The 22,390-nt window shown below is 41.8% G+C and overlaps 1 protein-coding gene across 6 annotated transcripts in view; it reads right to left on the bottom strand.

Moving 5' to 3' along the window:
* Csnk1g1 (casein kinase 1 gamma 1) overlaps positions 1 to 22,390 on the bottom strand; it is a 129,278-nt gene that overhangs the window by 58,030 nt on the left and 48,858 nt on the right. For all 6 annotated transcript variants that reach the window (XM_076925827.1, XM_076925825.1, XM_076925826.1 and 3 more), the window contains exon 5: positions 15,076 to 15,145. In XM_076925827.1, the coding sequence (XP_076781942.1) occupies positions 15,076 to 15,145 (70 nt within the window). The remainder of the gene's footprint in view (positions 1 to 15,075; positions 15,146 to 22,390) is intronic.

Raw genomic sequence — 22,390 nt, 5'->3', positions numbered from 1 at the left:
AGACAGATGCTGAGGGCTGCCGTGCTTTTTCTCATTTTATCCTTCATTCACGTATGAGACTATCAGAGTAGACAGGTCCTGATGTAGTGTTCAGATGATCTTACAGCTTTTGTTACTTTAAAAGGTATGAAGGCATCTAAGAAAGCAACGTGAATTTATCTATTTTGCAGATTTTTAACCTTAAAAATGATGATGTTGGCAGATTATGAACTAAAGTAACACATACTTTCCTTACAAAAGTACAACTATTAACATGGGAGTGTCCTAGTGGTGTTTCAAAAGTAGCATCACCAAAGGGCCGGTCTTCAAAGTCAGCCCAACAGTTAAATACTCACAGGAATTTAAACACAACTCGGGACACTCATGGGAATGAGCTGCTTCTAATCTCCAAATCCAACATGTCTGACGGTTACTTTATTCCTTCATCAAACATCACCAGAGAGGGAAAAAAAGTGAACATAACTATAGGGGTTGCAGATGCTCTGCAAGTAAGGGTGGCTCGAGTCTTGAAGGAGTGGGAGCGGTCAGCTCACACACAGGTTAAGAGAGCGTGTCGGGAGCCTCTGACAGTACAATGGCAAAACCAAGGCAGCAGACAGGTCTTTGCGACTAGAAAATTTCACAACCTTTTGCTTTTAGAGTTTTCTTTGTTTTTTAAACATTTTATGTGTATGGGTATTTCACCTGCACCATGTGTGTGCCCAGTGCCTTTAGAGATCAGAACAGAGTGCCGGATTACCACAAAATGGAGTAACAAATGGTTGCGAACCACTGTGTAGTGTTGGGAATCAAACCCAGGTCCTCTATAAATGCAACAAGTACTAAGTAACAAGTACTCTTAACTGCTAAGCCATGTCTCCAGCCCCTCGCAGAGTTTTCTTGAATCTTGGAGTACCTATCAAACAGTTTCTTTAAAAATAAGGGCAGACTGGGGATAAAGAGATGGCTCAGGAGTTAGAATAGCATCCTCTGTCCACAGCAGTGGTTCTCAACCCCTGGGTCACAACCTCTTTGGAGGTTGAATGACACTTTCAGAGGGGTCACCTGAGACCACAGAAAAACAGAGATATTTACATCATGATTTATATTTGTAACAGTAGCAAAATTACAGTTATAAAGTAACAATAAAAATTGGCTGGTCACCACAACATACGTAATGTATTAAAGGGTCTCAGCATTAGGAAGGCTGAGAACCATTGCTTCAACAGTAGTCACTGTGTCCTAGTCAAAGCCCAAAAGATGGCTTTGAGAGTAAGGAAGAAAACACATAGGCAAGCAGTAAGAAAGACGTTATTAAGACCAAATAATATCAACATGCACAACGTAGTGTTGAGGGCAGAAAGCTGCACTAGAACCGTAACCACTGCGCACCTCTGAAGAACGTGGCAGCTCTGGTAGCCAACTCACTCTTCTAAATCTTTGCCCATGTAAACACAGTAACAATTTTCTGAAACTAACCACAACCCTCCAGTGTAGTCACCTCATACATGAGTTAGTTGGACTTATTTCCAGAACTTGACCTACTGTTTTAAATGTAAAAAACAAATTTCAAATGACAAACGCTGCCTTCACTCTAAGCAAACGCCTTTGGCCTTCAGCTGGTCTACACTCTGCAGAAGTCACATACCTCCAGGAGGGTGTTAGCACTCTGTCTCTGTGAGACATGCACAGGTCAACAATTTCACAACACTCTACTGTGACTGAAAAAACTAACAATCCAACATGTATAAGATGTAAGTGGTTTTTTCCTCTTGCAAGAGAGATCTTCCAAATCTCTCTTTTTGCTTTGTAATTTTGCAAGTAAAGGAAATTACAAAACCCTGAGTGGCTTTTTATACCTTCCTCTTTTACAAAACACAATTAAACTTAAAAGTTTTTAAAATTATTTATTTGAGTATATGTGCCATGACCCTTGTGTGGAGGACTGAGGACAACTTTAGAGTTCTGTCCTTTCACCACAGGTTCTGGGACTGAACTCAGGAGCTGAGCTTGCACAGGAAGCATGTCTACCTGCTGAGCCCTCCCTGCTCCTCACCTCTGTGCTTTAATCCCCCTTCAGACAGGATTTCAATATACAGCTGCCTGAGCCATGGTACTGTAGGTATGTGCCACCAAGCCTGGCTGGGGTTGGCTCCAGAAGAGGAGTCAGTAAGCATAATACACAAATTCCTACGCTACTACATAGTAGAGTTAATGAGTAAGATCCCAGTGTAAAAGTGGTCTCTCCAGTGTGCCTAATATCTGTAATGTGGTGATAGATGTAGTTACCTACACAGCTCATGCCTGATAGTTACTAATGCAATTGCATACCCCCACACCCTCATACTGTTTTAAGTTTATGGTTTGGTTTTGTTTTGTTTTTCTGGTTTTTCGAGACAGGGTTTCTCTGTGTAGCCCTGGCTGTCCTCGAACTCAGAAATCCACCTGCCTCTGCCTCCCAAGTGCTGGGATTAAAGGCGTGCGCCACCACTGCCCGGCAAGTTTATGGTTTTTACACTGGCCACACTCACAGCTGTCCTGGACCGCCAGACTGACAACCCACATGCCTATAAAATTACAGAATTCGTCCTGATCCCAGGGTTGGGTCCCAGACACCAGTTATTTTATCTGCCAAACAAACACAAGAAAGGTTAATGTCATGTTGTTTCATTCCTGGAATGACAGATGAGAATTCACAGTGCCACTATTTTTAAAAATCAAGACTTTACATTAGGCCATTTTATTAATTTTGTTTGTTTTGAGACAGGATCTCAACTATATAACTCTAGTTTGTCTCAAATATACTATGTAGACTACACTATCCTTGAACTCATAGAGATCTGCCTGCCTTTGCTTCCCCAGAGTTAGGAGTCAAGATGTGTGCAACCACCCCTGGCCAAATTAGTTTATCTTTAATTTCAGTTCATTTTACATATGCTAGCCTGTATGCCTGTGCATCATGTGCAGGCAATGCCCTTGGAGTCAGGAAGAAGGCACTGGATCACCTGGGACTGGAGTTTACAGGTTGGAGGCCACCTGGCATGGGTCTTGAGAACTGAACTTGGGTCATCTGGAAAAGCAGACTGTTCTCTGCTAAGCCGTCTCTCCAGCCCCATATTAGACTATTTTAACTCGACAAAATCAACTTGTAAAAATTCTGGGATTTACCTTAGAAACGTCAATTAAGCTTTCAGTGACTCCAGTTCTAAAAGATCTGACAATTCATCTGACCTCAAAGTGTTCCTGTATGTATGCAGTACATATACATATGCTCAGAGGCACGCACATAAAAAAAAAAAAAAAGTATTTTTAAAAACAGAAAACAAATAATTAGTTCCAAATAAGTGACTTATAACTTTTTTGAGCTTAATTTAAAAAAATAACCCTAATCCCTGGCACCTCATTACCTCATGCCCTGGCCCAGCTTCAGGTGTCAGTCATTGACTGGATGTAGAATATAATATTGATGTTCTTTTAAATGTTAGTTTAGAATTCTTTCTGAGGTGGACATGGTGTAATCTTAGGAGAATGGAGCAGGAAGGTAACAAGTCTAGCGGCAGCCTGGGCCACATAATGAATCCCGGTCAGGTAGGGATAGAGTCAATGTCTTTCTACACAATACAGGCAGACTTGTATTACCTCGTTTCTGCCCCTTCTCCACCAACTCCAGCCTCTCCTCCAGGGAAAGACAGTCACATATTGATTTATCTGAAATTTATCTGAAACGTCTCCTGTATTATTATAATTCCGAGCACCTTTTCACAGTAGCAATCTCAGGTTTTTGCTACTGACTCTTGAATTCTCACACGTGTATATGGGTTTTGCATCCAAGCAAAGCAACAGTGACATAGATATTTTTTTCTGCAAAGAATATTTAAAAGTTCAAATTTCTGATCTAGAAGACAGGACTGTAACTTTTTTTTTTCATTTTACATGATGATTACATATTTCAAGCAAGCCACTTCTACAGAGAGGAGCAAGGAGAAGGAGGAAAGTTTGACAAAGTGTTAACCTCAACTCATCATTTTTCACCCCCCTCAGAGAAAGTGAGGGGCTGGTTCTTTGCGGTTTCTCCCAAGTTGACTCTTTGTCAACAAGAGCAGCCTGTGTAGTTTTCTGGCAGTTTTCTGGGCGAGTGCTCACTGCCCTAGGACAAGACAGTAGACAGCAGTGTCCCTTCACCTCTCTTTCCTTCACCAACGCCTGAGCTAGGGATACAAACGAGGGCCTTGCATACGATAAGCAAATACCCTGCTCACTATATCCTATTCCCACGTGATTGTTTAAAATGTCTGAAGGCAGGGTGGTGAGATGGTTCAGCAGTTATAGAGTTTCTATTGCTGCGCTGAAACACCATGACCAAAGAGCAAGCTACAGAGGAAAAGGGTTATGTAGCTTACACTTCCAGATCACAGTCCTTTACTGCAAGAAGTCAAGACAGGACTCAGGGTTCTGTAAGAAAGCAAACTGAGCAAACCATTTAAAAAACTAAAAAATACTGAAAAACTGAAAGCAAGGATAACGACACGAGACAGCAAGTTTCCCACTGAAGTATTGCTTCACCGAGTTCACTCTTCTAGGAGTCGGCCACCGGAGGGCATCGGGAGCCAAGCTTTTTAAATGACAACATTCAACTTACTGGACCTCTTAGTCACAGTTAGGACTGCAGTGCTGATAAAACACCATGGCCAAACAACTCGAGCAAGAGTTTATTCAGCTTAGTATCCTGAATCATAGTCTACTTACGGAAGCAAAGACAGAAACTCAAACTGGGCAGGAACCTGGAGGAGGGCTGAGGCAGAGACTATGGAGGATGCTGACTGACTTGCTCAGCTTGCTTTCTTATAGAACCCAGGACCACAGCCCAGAAGTGACACTACCCAGTGATCACTAATTAAGAAAGCGCCCTAAGACCTGCCTAGAGCTCTATCTTACAGACTCATTTTCTCAGCTGCAGTCCTCTGGTCTCTGATGACTCTAGCTTGTGTTAGTTTGACATAAAATTAGCCAGGACATCTTCTTATCCCACATGTGTAACCTGTAGTGTCAGCTACTCTGAGCTGGGGGCAAGAGCAGGAGGTTCCTCCGAACCGAGAGGCAGTGAAGAGATGAGACAGTTATGTTAACTGAGCTGCAGTTGCTGAAAGTAAACAAGATAGTATTTCTACATTTGTTTGGTATTAAAGAGTCCAAAAAATTCTTTGGCTATTTACAGGCCACTTGTGTCTCAAGACCCAAAAAGTGATAGCTATTATAATCCACCTATTTTAAAAAGAACCTCACAGAATTCCTAATAGAACAGGCTTATTATATTTCTGAACTTTTTCAACGGTAGCCATCATAAAAGATGACAGAACAGTGTGAATTTTATTTAAGTAATCCTGGTAAAAGTCATTAGGATACTTTACCCAAACATCCTGTATTTGTCACTCATGTCTCTTTTCAGCTTCCTAAGACAACAATCAAGAACTACTGGCACAGCAATACCAGGGTGAGCATGAAAAAGGAGAGAGCACACACGAGAGAGAGGCTTCAGTTCCTGCAGTGAACTGTGGCTCCCAGTGCTTACATGCTGAGAGCTCACCGCCTTAACCAAACGCCTGGTCAAATGGAGGGAATTTACCGTAAGTCATATAGTGCTTTTACTAAATATGTCAAAGTTATTGTTTAAAAACATTAGTTATGAGGAACAGTAAGAGATCACAGAAGGTAAAGCATGTGCTGAATAAACCCAAATGACTTGTCTCATTATGATTAATTTATACGACCTTAAAAATTATGTGTATTTTAAATCCTGTGTGTGTGTGTGATTTCTCCCTCCTACTACATAAAAAGTATTATGCAATATCGTTTGACAAAAACCTACTGCCACATATTTCTTTCAGTAATTTTTCTAGAGTCATTCTTAAATATCTGATAATTAACCTATTAAATTCTGTGCTAAGTGAAACAACACAGGAGCCTACAGACTCAGTGTTTAAGCGGCTAAGGCATATTTATAAGTGAAACAGCACAGGAGCCTACAGACTCAGTGTTTAAGTGGCTAAGGCATATTTAAAGAACTTTTTGGCATATGGCAAAACCATCTATCTTATTGATTTTCTCAAAGAACCAGCTCCTGGTTTTGTTGATACTTTGTATAGGTTTTTGTTGTTGTTGTTGTTTCTACTTGGTTGATTTCAGCCCTGAGTTTGATTATTTCCTGCCTCTACTCCTTGGGTGTATTTGGTTCTTTTCTTTTTGTTCTAGAGCTTTCAGATGTGCTGTCAAGTTGCTGGTGTATGCCCTCTCCAGTTTCTTTTTGTAGGCATTAGAGCTATGAGTTTTCGTCTTAGCACTGCTTTCATTGTGTCCCATAAGTTTTGGTATGACAAGCCTTCATTTTCATTAAATTCTAAAAAGTCTTTAATTTCTTTATTTCTTCCTTGACCAAGTCATCATTGAATAGAACATTGTTCAGTTTCCATGTGAATGTGGGCTTTCAATTGTTTTTGTCATTGTTGAAGACCAGCCTTAGTCCATGGTGGTCTGATAGGATGCAAGGGATTATTTCAATATTTTTGTATCTGTTGAGGCCTGCTTTGTGACCAATTATATGGTCTATTTTGGAGAAGGTACCATGAGGTGCTGAGAAAAAGGTATATTCTTTTGTTTTAGGATGAAATGTTCTATATATATATATTTATATATATATCAGTTTAATCCATTTGGTTTATAACTTCTTTTAGTTTCATTGTGTCCTGTTTAGTTTCTGTTTTCATGATCTGTCCATTGCTGAGAGTGGGGTGTTGAAATCCCCCACTATTATTGTGTGAGCTGCAATGTGTGCCTCGAGTTAGTAAAGTTTCTTTTATGAATGTGGGTGTCCTTGCATTTGGAGCATCGATGTTAAGAATTGAGAGTTCATCTTGGTAGATTTTTCCTTTGACGAGTATGAAGTGTCCTTCCTTATCTTTTTTGATAACTTTTGGTTGAAAACTGATTTTATTCGAAATTAGAATGGCTACTCAAGCCTGTTTCTTGGGATAATTTCCTTGAAAATTGTTTTCCAGCCCTTTACTCTGAGGAAGTGTTTGTCTTTGACACTGAGGTGCGTTTCCTGTATGCAGCAAGATGTTGGTTGTGGGGAGCTGACTTTTAGCAGAAAGCGGCTATCAGCTTTGCAGCCATCTTGAGCCATATACCCTGACATGAGACTTGGATTACAATAGCCTACAACAGCTGAGCACACTCTGATAACATCTTGCTTTGGATACCCAGGACTTTCCTTGGGTGTGTGAGATTAAAGGTGTGTGAGATTAAAGGTGTGTGAGATTAAAGGTGTGTAACTTAAGAGTGTGATTTAGAAGTGTAGAGATCAGAGTTAGAGACAAGACCTAAGGGCATGATTAAAGGTGTGACCAAAAGGCATGGCTTAGAAGTGAGACATATAAAAGGCAGAGGCAGACGGTAGAGAATCAGACACTTAGAGGAAATATACTCTTTAGGGAGACTCTTTAGAGAGTACAGCTAGACTTGGGACTTGGACTAGGAAGAGAGACTGAAGAATAAACGGGATTGAATCACACTCTGTCTGGTCTCCATTCTTCGAGTCAGTCCTCACTCTCTCTCTTGCTGAACCCCGACCCTCGGACCGGAGCGGCAGCTTGGACAGGGAAACAGTGGCCTCCAAGCACGGAGTGGAGAGGGCCCCAACAGTTGGGTCCTGTTTATGTATCCAGTCTGTTAGTCTATGTCTTTTTATTGGGGAATTGAGTCCATTGATGTTAAGAGATATTAAGGAAATTTGATTGTTTCTTCCTGTTATTTTAGTTATTAGAGGTGTGATTATGTTTGTGTAGCTATCTTCTTATGGGTTTGTTAGAAGATTACTTTCTTGCTTTTTTTATGTTGTAGTTTCTTTCCTTGTATTGGAGTTTTCCATCTATTATCCTTTGTAGGGCTGAATTTGTGGTTAAGATATTGTGTAAATTTGGTTTTGTCATGGAATATCTTGGTTTCTCCATCTATAGTGATTGAGAGTTTTGCTGGGTATAGTAATCTGGGCTGGCATCTGTGTTCTCTTAGGGTCTGTATGGTATCAGTCCAGGATCTTCTGGCTTTTATAGTTTCTGGTGTTATTCTTCTAGGTCTGCCTTTATATATTACTTGACCTTTTTCCCTTACTGCTTTAACTATTTTTTCTTTGTTTTGTGCATTTGATGTTTTGATTATTATGTGATGGGAGGAATTTCTTTTCTGGTCTAGTCTATTTGGAGTTCTGTAGGCCTCTTCTATGTTCATGGGCATTTCTTTTTTTAGGTTAGGGAAGTTTTCTTCTCTAATATTGTTGAAGATATTTACTGGCCCTTTAAGTTGGGAATCTTCACTCTCATCTATACCTATTATCCTTAGGTTTGGCCTTCTCATTGTGTCCTGGATTTCCTGGATGTTTTGGGTTAAGAGCTTTTTGTATTTTGTTTGTTTTTTTTTCTTTGACAGTTTTGTCAGTGTTTTCTGTGGTATCTTCTGCACCTGAGATCCTCTCTTCTATCTCTTGTATTCTGTTAGTGATGCTTGTGTCTGTGACTCCTGATCACTTTCCTAGGTTTTCTATCTCCAGGGTAGTCTCCCTTTGAGATTTCTTTATTCTTTCTACTTCGATTTTTAGATCCTGGATGGTTTTGTTTAATTCCTTCACCTGTTTGGTTGTGTTTTCTTGCAATTCTTTAAAGGATTTTTGCGTTTCCTCTTTAAGGGCTTCTACCTGTTTACCTGTGTTCTCCTGTATTTCTTTAAGGGAGTTGTTTATGTCCTTCTTAAAGTCCTCTAACATCTGGACTTGAGGAGTTCTGTTACAAGCAAGATAACTGGAGGCAGGCTCCAGTCAGAGACAGTGAGTGCAGGTAGCACTAGAGTTAACCAGATGGCGAAAGGTAAGCACAAGAATATAAGCAACAGAAACCAAAGTTATCTGGCATCATCAGAACCCAGTTCTCCTACCGTAGCAAGTCCTGGACACCCCATCACAACTGAAGAGCAGGATTCAGATTTAAAATTGCTTCTCATGAGGATGACAATGATTATACTTTTAACTGTACAGAAAAGTTTCTAGTTTATTAAGTCTCAGGTTTTGATCACAAAATGGGTATTCTTTACAATTACATTTAATGCTATTTCCCAAACAATTTTATACATTTATCTTATATGTACTGATAAATTTACTGAGTGAACCTGCATCACATGGGCTGCCTTTAACATATCGTTGTTGTTTGTTTGTTTGTTTTTCAAGATAGGATTTTTCTGTGTAGCCCTGGCTATTCTGGAACTCACTCTGTAGACCAGACTGACCTTGAACTCAGAGATCCTCCTGCCTCTGCCACCAGAGTACTGGGATTAAAAACATGTGCCACCACTGCCGGAGCTTGATTTTAATTTTAGTTTTCCTTACTTCTGAGGCTTGTGATGCACACCTATGACTCCAGTACTTGGAACATGAGGGCAAGATAATAAGGAATTCAAGGTCAGCCTGGACTATATGAAACCCTATTTCAAAATAATAAATGCAATTGTAAGTAAATGTAAAGGGCTGGAGAGAACTCCATAGGTGAAGTGGTTACTCTGCAAAGATAAGGGTCTGAATCCGGATCTCTGACATCCACATAATAGTGAGTGGGTCTGATATCTGTCTGGTATCTGTCTGTAAGCCCAGCCCTCAGGAGGGCACACACACTTAAACCTAGTATTTCATAGTCACAGCCTATGGTGAGCACAATCCTGACCACATGATGGCTTCTTCCATGCCTCTGATAGGAAACAGTTTGTCTACAAGTCTGCTACAACACCTTCGTTCTGAACACAAAGCATATGTACTTTGGCTGCCCACAGCTAGCTACTAAAGAATCACAAGTGCAGCCAGAAACTTGGGACAACTGCTTATTTTTAACACATTTATGATAGACAGATCTCTCAGTTTGAGGCTAGCCTGATCTACAGAGTGAGTTCCAGGATAGCCAGAGCTTCATAAAGAAACACTGTCAAAAAAAAAAAAAAAACTGTTGCTTTACAGCAGTGATCCCTCAGCCACACATATAAAATATTTACATTACAACTCATAACAGTAGCAAAATTACAGTTATAAAATAGCAATGAGATGAGTCTATGGTTGGAATCACCACAACACGAAGAACTGTATTAAAGAGTTGCAGCATTAGGAAGGTTGAGAACCACTGCTCTAGAGTAAATTCAAAGATCACCAAAGTTCTCATCTTGGAAAAGCCTGGCTACTACTTAGTTGCAGACATGAACTCCAGTTAAGAGTAGTGGGTAAAACTAGGCAGAGTTGTACACTTGTAACCCCAACACATAGGAGGTTGACACGAAGGATTTCAAGTTCAAGAACAGCTCTGAGATACACATAAAAAAATTCAAGGCCAGCCTGGAATACACAGCAAGATATTGTCAAAACCAACCAACCACAAGCAAAGGAAGGAGGAAGGGAGGGAGGGGAGGAGGGAGGGAGGGAAGGAGGGAGGGAGGGAAGGAGGGAGGGAAGAGGGAAGAAGGGAGGAGAGAAGAAGGAGCTGGAGAGATGGCTCAGCAGTTTAGAGTGCTGTCTGCTCTTTCAGAAGACCCAGGCTAGATTCCCAGCACTTACACGGCAGCCTACAAACTGTCACTAACTCCACTTCCAGTAAGTCTGACACCATCTTCTGGCAGCAGCCATGTACAAAGTGTAGACACATACATGCAGGTAAAACACCCATATAAACCATGGTGTTTATATGGTAAACACCATTTACACATAAAGTAAATCTTTGAAAAGAAAAATCACAATATGCAAGCTCAAAAAAAAGGAGAACCCACTAATGAATTTCATAGAAAATTAAGGTGATCCTGCAAAGATAGTTCAGTGGGAAAAAGTACTTGTCTGTAACTCTAGTGACAGGGAACTCACTGCCAGTTAGCCTGACCAAAATGCTGAGGTTTACTGATAACAGTCTAAAAAAATAAGGTGAAGAGCAATAAAGACACGAATCATCAAGTCTCACCCTCCCACCCCCCCCACACACTCAACCATGCACAAGATGACAACTGCCCAGAAGGACACACACACTCAACCATGCACAAGATGACTGCCCAGAAGGACACACACACTCGACCATGCACAAGATGACAACTGCCCAGAAGGACACACACACTCAGCCATGCACAAGATGACTGCCCAGAAGGACACACACACTCAACCATGCACAAGATGACAACTGCCCAGAAGGACACACACACTCGACCATGCACAAGATGACAACTGCCCAGAAGGACACACACACTCAGCCATGCACAAGATGACAACTGCCCAGAAGGACCCACACACTCAGCCATGCACAAGATGACAACTGCCCAGAAGGACACACACACTCAACCATGCACAAGATGACAACTGCCCAGAAGGACACACACACTCGACCATGCACAAGATGACAACTGCCCAGAAGGACACACACACTCAGCCATGCACAAGATGACTGCCCAGAAGGACCCACACACTCAACCATGCACAAGATGACAACTGCCCAGAAGGACACACACACTCAACCATGCACAAGATGACAACTGCCCAGAAGGACACACACACTCGACCATGCACAAGATGACAACTGCCCAGAAGGACACACACACTCAGCCATGCACAAGATGACAACTGCCCAGAAGGACACACACACTCGACCATGCACAAGATGACTGCCCAGAAGGACCCACACACTCAACCATGCACAAGATGACAACTGCTCAGAAGGACACACACACTCAACCATGCACAAGATGACAACTGCCCAGAAGGACACACACACTCGACCATGCACAAGATGACAACTGCCCAGAAGGACACACACACTCAGCCATGCACAAGATGACAACTGCCCAGAAGGACACACACACTCAACCATGCACAAGATGACAACTGCCCAGAAGGACACACACACTCAGCCATGCACAAGATGACTGCCCAGAAGGACCCACACACTCGACCATGCACAAGATGACAACTGCCCAGAAGGACACACACACTCGACCATGCACAAGATGACAACTGCCCAGAAGGACACACACACTCAGCCATGCACAAGATGACAACTGCCCAGAAGGACACACACACTCAGCCATGCACAAGATGACTGCCCAGAAGGACCCACACACTCAACCATGCACAAGATGACAACTGCTCAGAAGGACACACACACTCAACCATGCACAAGATGACAACTGCCCAGAAGGACACACACACTCGACCATGCACAAGATGACAACTGCCCAGAAGGACACACACACTCGACCATGCACAAGATGACAACTGCCCAGAAGGACACACACACTCGACCATGCACAAGATGACAACTGCCCAGAAGGACACACACACTCAGCCATGCACAAGATGACAACTGCCCAGAAGGACACACACACTCAACCATGCACAAGATGACTGCCCAGAAGGACCCACACACTCGACCATGCACAAGATGACAACTGCCCAGAAGGACACACACACTCAACCATGCACAAGATGACAACTGCCCAGAAGGACACACACACTCGACCATGCACAAGATGACAACTGCCCAGAAGGACACACACACTCGACCATGCACAAGATGACAACTGCCCAGAAGGACACACACACTCAGCCATGCACAAGATGACAACTGCCCAGAAGGACACACACACTCAGCCATGCACAAGATGACTGCCCAGAAGGACCCACACACTCAACCATGCACAAGATGACAACTGCCCAGAAGGACACACACACTCAACCATGCACAAGATGACAACTGCCCAGAAGGACACACACACACACTCAACCATGCACAAGATGACAACTGCCCAGAAGGACACACACACACTCAACCATGCACAAGATGACAACTGCCCAGAAGGACACACACACTCAGCCATGCACAAGATGACAACTGCCCAGAAGGACACACACACTCAGCCATGCACAAGATGACTGCCCAGAAGGACCCACACACTCGACCATGCACAAGATGACTGCCCAGAAGGACACACACACTCGACCATGCACAAGATGACAACTGCCCAGAAGGACACACACACTCAGCCATGCACAAGATGACTGCCCAGAAGGACACACACACTCGACCATGCACAAGATGACAACTGCCCAGAAGGACACACACACACACTCAACCATGCACAAGATGACTGCCCAGAAGGACACTGGGATACAAAGCACTAACAGATAGTATTCCAGACTGTGAGTTGGACTGAAGAGACATGGAAAAGTAGCATTTCAATTTAGTCTAGAGACTAAAGCCCCCTTACCAAGGGGTAAGAATGATGTCAGGAGGACCCACTCTATGTGAACGTCCAATGTAACAATGCAGAAAGGGGCTGGCGTGACAGAGAGGGAGAAAGTGAAAGAAGAGCAGTCTTCCTGTTCTCACTGTAGCAATGACACAATTCACATCTCAGGACGGCCTTAAGCAAAATGCAATTTCTGTAACCCCCCACTACTTCTTTTGCTTTCTGTGTAATACTTGTTTATAGAGAATACCCAAACCCCTAGACTGCAGTGTTTTGTGTTTATAAAAAACATAACTCTAACAGCACAGATTTTATTCTCATATAATAAATTTTTCTCAGAAATGAACTCAGGGCCTTGTACAGATCAGGTACCTGCTCTACCACTGACAGCCCAGACTGTCTACACAGTAAGTTCTAAACCAGCTGTGGTCACAATGAAAAATCTGACCTCAATCAAGGCAAATCAAACTAGACCAAACCAGTATTAGCAAACTATGAAGACCATCTAAAGCAAGAGCGGAGAATCAAGTGTGATGGTGCACACCTGCAATCCCAGCACTTAGGAGTGAGAACTGAGAATCAAGTGTGATGGTGCACACCTGTTCAAGTGTGATGGTGCACACCTGTAGTCCCAGCACTTAGGAGTGAGGACTGAAGCATCAGCAATCTTGGCTAGCCTGGGCTATGACACTGCGCAAACATGGCCTTAGTGTCCTTTGAAAATCGATAAGGGGTTTCAAAAGCTAATCGATTTTTAAAAATGACATCAAATTCAATGAATTTTTAACTCATACAATTATAATGGCTACATGATGTAATGTTATTAGAAAGGAACCAGGGACAGGAAGAAATACTGGTGATTTAGGGAGAAGGGCAAACAGTAAACAGGTTTGTCATGTGGAGATCTAACTTTCTCACATGGACAAAAACAACAGAGCAGGAATGATCTGAAAGCCCCCAACGACAATTTAGGTATTCTTGTGAACTCACAATGTTTTTCGATATATACTCTCCAGCTATATATAGAAATAAATATAGCTACTTATTTATAAGCAAACAACAAAATCCCATCCATTTATTCTCAGGTTAGAGAAACAAATCTCAAGTTATGCACAAACCCCGGGAATTTAGTTTTCAGGTACAATTTTTAAAAGATTAACTTTATTTTCATTATTTTTACATGCATAGATATTTTGCTTGCACATATGCCTGTGCACCGTAAGTGTGCCTGAGGAATCCCTAAGAGGATGTGTGATCTGGAGTAACTGACGACTGTGAGCCACCAAGAGGGTACTGGAAATCAAAACTGGGTAGGGCCTCTGGAAGAGCAGCCAGTGCTCGTAACTGCTGAGCCATCTCTCCAGCCCATGAGTGACTCTTGTAAATGAAGAAAGCCATGAGTAAAACCAAAAGTGCTGTATTTTAGAGTTTATCTCAATCAAAGCATTAAAGCATAAAAACAAATGACCAATCCTTTCTCTCCCCCCCCAACCCCCGCACATATCAAGTCAGGAAAGAGACAAATCCCAAATCCCCGTAGCATGTGATGTTTTAAGCAGGTTTTAGCCCACAGCATTTAAGGGTTGACCTGTGGCAGGGTCACACCCTTAACAGTCCCCTCAATTAAACCTCCAGGAGCCAGAGAGCAAATAGCTTTTGGTTGGCCATGTTCATAACCTATCCAGTAAACGGGAGCTAAATGGTCCTACTAGAGGAGGCAAACCAGACAAACTTACTCAGGTACCAACTCAGTTCTATGTTAAATAAAGGGAAAGAAATAAAGGGACTTACCTGCACTGCCAAGCTGTTTATAAAACCTGTACTCTAAATGAAGCTGTGGGGCACGTGATTTTATTGGTTCCTGAAACCCAAGAAGAAAAACTGTGATCAAATTTCAACGAACGAACTTTTTTTTCCCCCAGTCTTAGATTTTTAGCAGAGCAAAGATCCTTTGATGTTTTGGAGGTGTTCTCCACATGATAGTCTGCTCCTACCACAGTTGTCTTTGCAAGAGCAGATAAAAGAAGTGGATTATATGCAACCCCTGTCACAGGCAGGCAGACTCTCCTCCATGAGCCACCACTCAAGGGCAGCTCTCTTGGCATGAAACACTCTTACAAAATGTGCTCTCTCACCAGTCCACCTTCTTTCCTTCTTTGTCAATACATCACTGTATATTTAGGCAGGATGACTTCAAAATCTCAACCCTCCTGCTTCGATCACAGTAGTGCACTACTGTGCCTGGATTAAACATCAAATCTTAAAACCCACAGTGAATATCTCTTGCTTGTGTTATTATGAACTCCGGGTGGTAAACAGTTTGAAAAATTAGTACACATTAAAACACATTTTCAAATACATAAAATTTAAAAAGAAAGAAAAAGCAACCTGGGGATCTACTATTTCAGATACCCGTTATTAAAGCTTTAGTACATTTTGGGGGAGAGCGTTTTGTTTTTTTTTTTTTTTTTTTTTTTAGGCCATGTACCTTGAATTCTCTACATTATCCAGGCTGGCCTCAAACTTGGAAATCTGTCTTAGTCTCACAAGTGCTAGGATCAGAGGTGTGTACCACAATGCCTGGCTCCAAGTACTTACCTGGATCTATTATACAGATCATTTTATATGAAGGAGACCTGATTATATTTTCTGTCTACTATGTGTGTGAGGTATGAACAGTTCTACTGGTTGAAATACATTCCTGTGTATGCATATGCATACTGTTTTCAGCTTTCAATATTATGAACAATGCTGTTACAAACTTCTTATGTGTATTTTTGTTTAATCTTGCAAGAATTAAAGATTGTAAATGCAACATAAATCAGTAACTTTGATTAATGTGGTGTTCACTTTTTTGTTTATTTTCCACGTAGTCCTGGATGTCCCTGAACTCACAGAGATCCATCTGCCTCTGCCTTAGTGATGAGATTAATGGCATAAACCACTACACCTGATTTTATGTGTTTAATTTTCAGTAACAGTAATTTCCTTTCTTATTTAGGAAGGAGGCTTTTAAAAGGTTTTATTAATATATATTAATTAAATAATAATTATGCCATATTCATATACACATATATAAAGGATACACACACACACACACACACACACACCACTGCCCACTCTATTATCCACAGGTCCCTTTCTTTTCCCAAATAGTTCACCTTTTAATTCATGGGTTGTTTTATTCTCTTTTTAATCTAGATTCCATGTATAGAAACAACCAATGATTTAAAAAAAACAAAACAAAACAAAAAAACAACCATGTGATTGGTATCAGTCTTTCCAACAAAAACTGGATTCTTTTGTTAAGCACAGTGGTTCATGCCTTCAATTCCAGTACTTAGAAGGCTGAGGCAGGAAGATCAACCACAAGTTCAAGCCCAGCTTGAGTTACATAGTGAGTTACAGGCCACCTTGGACTGTAGAGTGAGACCCTGACAAAAACAACAACAAAACCTGTACAGAATAGAAAACAACTTTCTAAATCTTTATAAAGCAGGTGAGCAACTGTTGGGAGCCGACTTGTAGCAGAAAGCGGCTATCAGCTTTGCAACCATCTCCAGCCATATACCCTGACATGAGACTTGGTTTTTAAAAGCCTACAACAGCTGAGCACACTCTGATATCCCACATATCTTGCTTTGCTGTTTACTGCCCACAGCTGCAAGGCGCACGTGCTATCCACGTGCCTACATGGCACGGGACAAAGTGTATAAATACCCCGGACTTCCCTTCAGAGAGGGAGACAATAAGAGAGAAGAGACACAATAAGAGAGACATGAAGAGAGATAATAAAGGAAACAGGACTTGATCACACACCCTGTCTTGTCTCCATTCTTCACGTCTCTTGCTAGACCCTGACCCACGGACCCGAGCAACAGCGCAGGCCGGGACATTTTGGCCTCCAAGCGTGAGGCGGAATGGTCTGCAACACAGTAGCCGCCAAGCCGGGCAGTAGAGGAGTCAACTAGCAACCACACATTGCTCTGTCACACCTAAGAACTGAGTGATTAACTGTTCTAAACTTATGTGTAGTATTGGCAAACAGCTAACAAGTCAACCAAAGAGTATCTAGCCTAAAAGAGAAGAGTTTCTTGTCAATCTGGTACATAAATGATAGGCAAAAGCCAGCACAAGGTCGGTCTGTCTGTCTGTCTGTCTTTCTAAATTATCACCCAGGTGTGGTATCATCTGCCTTTAAGAGGCAGCCAGATCTTTGAGTTATAGGACAGTTTGGAATACAGATCAAATTCCAAGCCTACCAGAGTTATGTGAGACTCTGTCTCAAAGCAAAACCACACACACACAAAAGAAACCTCAACTATCCAACCAACCAAAACTAATCATCAAGCCAAGCGTGTTTATCATCTCTATAGCTTTAGTATTTAGGATGGTGAGGCTGGAGGCTCTTGTTGGAGGACATGGAGGGCAGCCTGGGCTACAGAATAAGACCCTTACTAAAAAGCAAAGCTAAAACAACCACCATAACCAAAACTTCTTAAACATGTGCACTCAACTAGGATGCTCACAAGCAGAGCAGAGAGGCGGGGCTGATGAACGAGTGCTATGGAGAAACCAGAGCCCTCTGCTTTGCAGTCTTAAGGAGCTGCAGCTGCCAGCACTTCCACTTTCCCAGCAGATCAAGAGTTCAAGGTTATCCTCGGCTACATATCAAGTTTGAAGCAAGGTTAAACTACATGAGAGATCACCTTAGAAAACAAAACAAAATAAATAAATGAATAAATAAATAAACAGAGTGGTACAACCGAAAATGCTGCAGTCAATCGTTTCTGCTTCTTGGTGTAGATTATAAGCTTGAGACAACACAATTGGTTTTATGTGGTACAGGGGAATCAAAGTCAGGACTTTATGCATATGAGGTAAGCATTCTATCAACTGAGTTACATCCCAGCTCCTCAAGCATTTATCATACTTTTGTAGTATCAACAATTAAAAACATCTCCCATTTCAAAATACACAAAAAATTATTATCTAATAAAAAATCTATTATTTTCTTAAGACATAAAATCTATAAATCACACAACTCTGAAGCTTCTTTCAAATTACCTAATTCATTCATCTGTTACTTTTGAGGAAAGGTTAAGTAAATAAATTTGGATATTGAGTACTTATACCCTCAAGGAATTCGATTAAAGAACTCACAGCACTCAAAACTAACTAGTGTTGAACTCTGCGCTTCTTGAGATCATCATAGCTAAGGGAAAAGCACATACAGATAGCACGATAGCTGCTCTCCTGCAGTCTTCAGACAGAAGGACCACTCTCCATTTGGTGACAGGTCATCTACTTTATCACCAATAAAATAGTCAGCTACAGAATGTGTCTAATAGCAAAATCACCAGCAAACAAGGAAGACAAAGAGACTGATGCAGAGCAGGAGAACACTGCCTGCATCCAGAGAGATGAGCTCAAGAGAACGGCAAAACACAAGGGGAGGACTCATGCCAGAGGACCTTTACTTGAATTTCAAGCTAGAAACCTTAACAGAAAACATTCAATATAACCTTTGATTACTTAGTAAACAAAGAAAACAAACAACTGATCTTCATAGAATCCCAGTGCTGGGAGCATGCTTCTACCTCACACATATTCACACAATTCACACAAATTCATAGAGATTTCTTTTGTTTTGTTTATCATAGGATGCACAGAACCCTTCAGCCAGTCTCTTGAGCACATGGCTGAAGCCTACTCAAGCTAATATGGCTTCAGGACTTTATCTGGAAGCATTAAGCCTTCCAAACATACAAACAGCAGTTTAGAGAAAAGTAGCAAGATAAGTGACATACATAGGCTTTTATCTTACTTCTAACTCTTTCTAGGTTTAATTAATGAAAGAGAAATTCAGCCCACTATGTTGTTTTTACTTTGTATGTATACGTTTGCACTCGTATACCTTTTTTTTTTAAAGACAGGATCTCATGTAGCTTAGGCTAGCCTTGAACTTGGAAAGTAGCTGAGGATGACCTTAAATTCCAGATCTTCCTCTCTTTCCTCTTGAGAACTGGAACTGCAGCCATGAAACAGACACCCACATGGTTTTTTGTTTGTTTTAAAGAATTATTTATTTCATGTATATGAGCACACTGTCTCTGTCTTCAGACACACCAAGAGGGCATCAGATCCCGTTACAGATGGTTGTGAGACACCATGTGGTTGCTGGGAATTGAACTCAGAACCTCTATAAGAGCAGTCAGTGCTCTTAACTGCTGAGCCATCTCTCCAGCCCCTTGTTTTATTTTTTGATAATATCTCTTATTCTATAACCCAGGCCGATCTACAACTTTTGATGATCCTTCTGCTTTACCTTCCAAGTGAAATTACAGATGGGAATCACCATGCCTGGTTACTTCACATTTGTGTTTAAGATCTACTTCATTTTTATTCATCTGTTTGTATCTCTGTGTGTATGTATGTGCATGTATGTACAGTTGCCCATGAAGGACAGAAGAAGAAGCTGGGTCCCCTAGAACTGAAGTTCAAGGCAGTTATGAATCACCTGACATGAGTACTGGGAACTGGTGCTTTTTACTCTTCAGACACTTCTGCAGCCTCTATTTTGCATATTTTAAACAGTCTTCAATTATCTCTTCTTCTTTTCTTCTCCTTCATTATGTGCATAGAAGGGAGGGGCATGTGTGAGCGAGAGGTGGGTAGTAGGCAGGACGACACTTTTGGAGTCACTGTTGGAGTTCTTTACTTCTACATTGATACAGGTTCTGGGTGTTCAACTCAGGTTGTTTGGACAGAGCTGATGGCCCTACTTTGTGAACTTTTAAAAGTTCTTAAAAACTTAAAGGCAAGAGCTACAACGAAGATCTAAACAAAGTAGAGTTGCACCAGCAGTTCCAGACTTGTGATAGCACGTATTCTGGAAGCAGAGGCACGCAGATCTCTGAGTTCGAGGCCAACCTAGCCTACAGACTGAGTTCCAGGACAGCCAGGGCTACAGAGAGAAACTTTGTTTCGAAAAACAAAAACAACAAAAACAGTACTACCAAGTTTCTTGCAATTCTGTGGCAGATGTGACTGCCTGTGAACAGAGAGCTGGCCATCTGCCAGAATCATAGCTTTTCTGGAACACACAAGCCTGCCTGAAATCCTAGACCAAATGACAGATGGCTGTCTTATAGGATCTTGATGCTTCACAAAAATGTTGCTTACAATGAAAGGAGATCAGTTACTACTGTTCTATGTCCCCTGAACAAGATCAGCAGCAAGCAGTGAGATGTACAGATGGAACTGCTATGCTGGAAACACAATTCTCCACCTTCTCCATCTTCCTTGGAATCCAGGACCCACTCATGTCAAACGTGCACTCATCCCTGGGCTACAACCTGAGTGAGTCCCCAATCCTACTTGCTTTTTGGCAAAACAAAGCAGAATAAAGTTTCATTAGAGAAAATGAAGGGAAAGTGAAATGTCTGCCAATGATATTAACATGTCTGACCTACCTCTATACAGGTCAAAGTGGTATGAACTTGACCAAAAAAAAAAAAAAAAAAAAAAAAAATCTAGACATAAAGCCTCAAAAGAAGCCATGAGAAAAATATAGGGACAATGTCAAATATATAGTAGGAACACAGAATTTTAAAAGGACAAGTTTTTATATTGTTTTAGTTCTCTCTCTCTCTCTCTCTGTGTGTGTGTGTGTGTGTGTGTTTGTGTGTGTGTGTGTATGTGTGTGTGTAGTTAATTGAAACTGGGACTCACTATACTTACTATATATAGCCCAGGCTATCCTCAAACTTACGATACCACTGCTTTAGTGCTGGGGTTACAGGCAGGCATTGATGCTCTTGGCTTCAAGTGTTATATGGACTCTTTCTTCCTGGTGAGTAGTCTCAGATAATTAAAGATTAGTCTAAGGAGGGGGGGAGGAGCCAAAACCTCAAAGGGCAAATGCACTAGAGAACACTTTCCAGAACTAAACTCCTCTACAGAAAGCAGGTACACGATCCCTCACTCACCCATCTTAGAAGGCATGGGCCCTGCATCACTTGCATGTCCTACCCCTTCCTGCTCTGATTCCTCCACCAAGAGCTCTAAGTCAAAGACAAAAGCAAAGCGAGTGGAGTTGCCTGCAATCCCAGCACTAAAGGTCAGCCAGGCTACCTCAGGCTACCTACCTACTGAGAACTTGCCCAACCAGGGCTACAAAGTGAGATCCTGTCTCAGCAAGAATTAAAAAAAAAAAAAAAAAAAAAGTGTGCGGGGGGGGGGGGGGGGGGGATAGGGGGGAGATCAGGATTTCACTGTGATCCTTAGGTATACATGGAGCTTAAGACATGAAACAGCTCAAAAAAGGGACAAGAGCCAGGAGAGTTTCAGAGAAGCTTCTGGTTTTAAATACCAGTATCTGTTCTCGCCTTAAGAGAGAAACTAACCTAGCAACACAAACTTTTGCACAAAAGACTCCTAACAACCCCATAAACTGACAAGCTAAAGACAATAAAAAGACTAATCAGAACAGGAGAGGATGTTTTTGTGGGAATTTTGTTTGTTTCTTGAGATAGAGTCTCTAGGCACAGGCTATCATCTAACTAGCTATGCATCTTAGAAAGACACTGAGTTCCTGGTCTCTGGCCTCTGCCCTCAATTCCTGGAGATAAAGAAATGCAGGACCGTGACCAGTTTAACAGCTCTGGTCTGGTCTGATCTGGGGTCTGGTCTGGTCTGGTCTTGTCTGGTCTGGTGTCTTCTGTTCTGTTCTGTTCCATTCCGTTCCGTTCTGGTTTGTTTTAGAGGCAGGGTCTCCCTCGGTAGCCCTGGCTGTCCTAGCACTATGAAGACTAAGCTGACTTCGAACACACAGAGCTCTACCTGCTTCTGCCTTAAACTCACAATCAGTACACACCTGAGGATGACACTAAACTCCTCACTCTCCTTTCAAATGCTAGAATTAAAAGATTGTGCAGAAACCAGGTGTGGTGGCTCAAGCCTTTAATTCCAGCACTCTGTGAGCTCAAGGATAGCCTGGTCTCCAATGCAAGTTCCAGGGCTGTTACCCAGGGAAATCTTGTCTTGAAAAACCAAAATTAACCAACCAACCAATAACCAAAAACCAAACAAACAAAAAGCCATG

This window comes from Arvicanthis niloticus, chromosome 26, assembly GCF_011762505.2.
Source record: "Arvicanthis niloticus isolate mArvNil1 chromosome 26, mArvNil1.pat.X, whole genome shotgun sequence".
Taxonomy (NCBI): domain Eukaryota; kingdom Metazoa; phylum Chordata; class Mammalia; order Rodentia; family Muridae; genus Arvicanthis; species Arvicanthis niloticus.
Note: the sequence above shows the minus strand (reverse complement) of the source record. Positions and strands in the feature narration are given on the sequence as shown.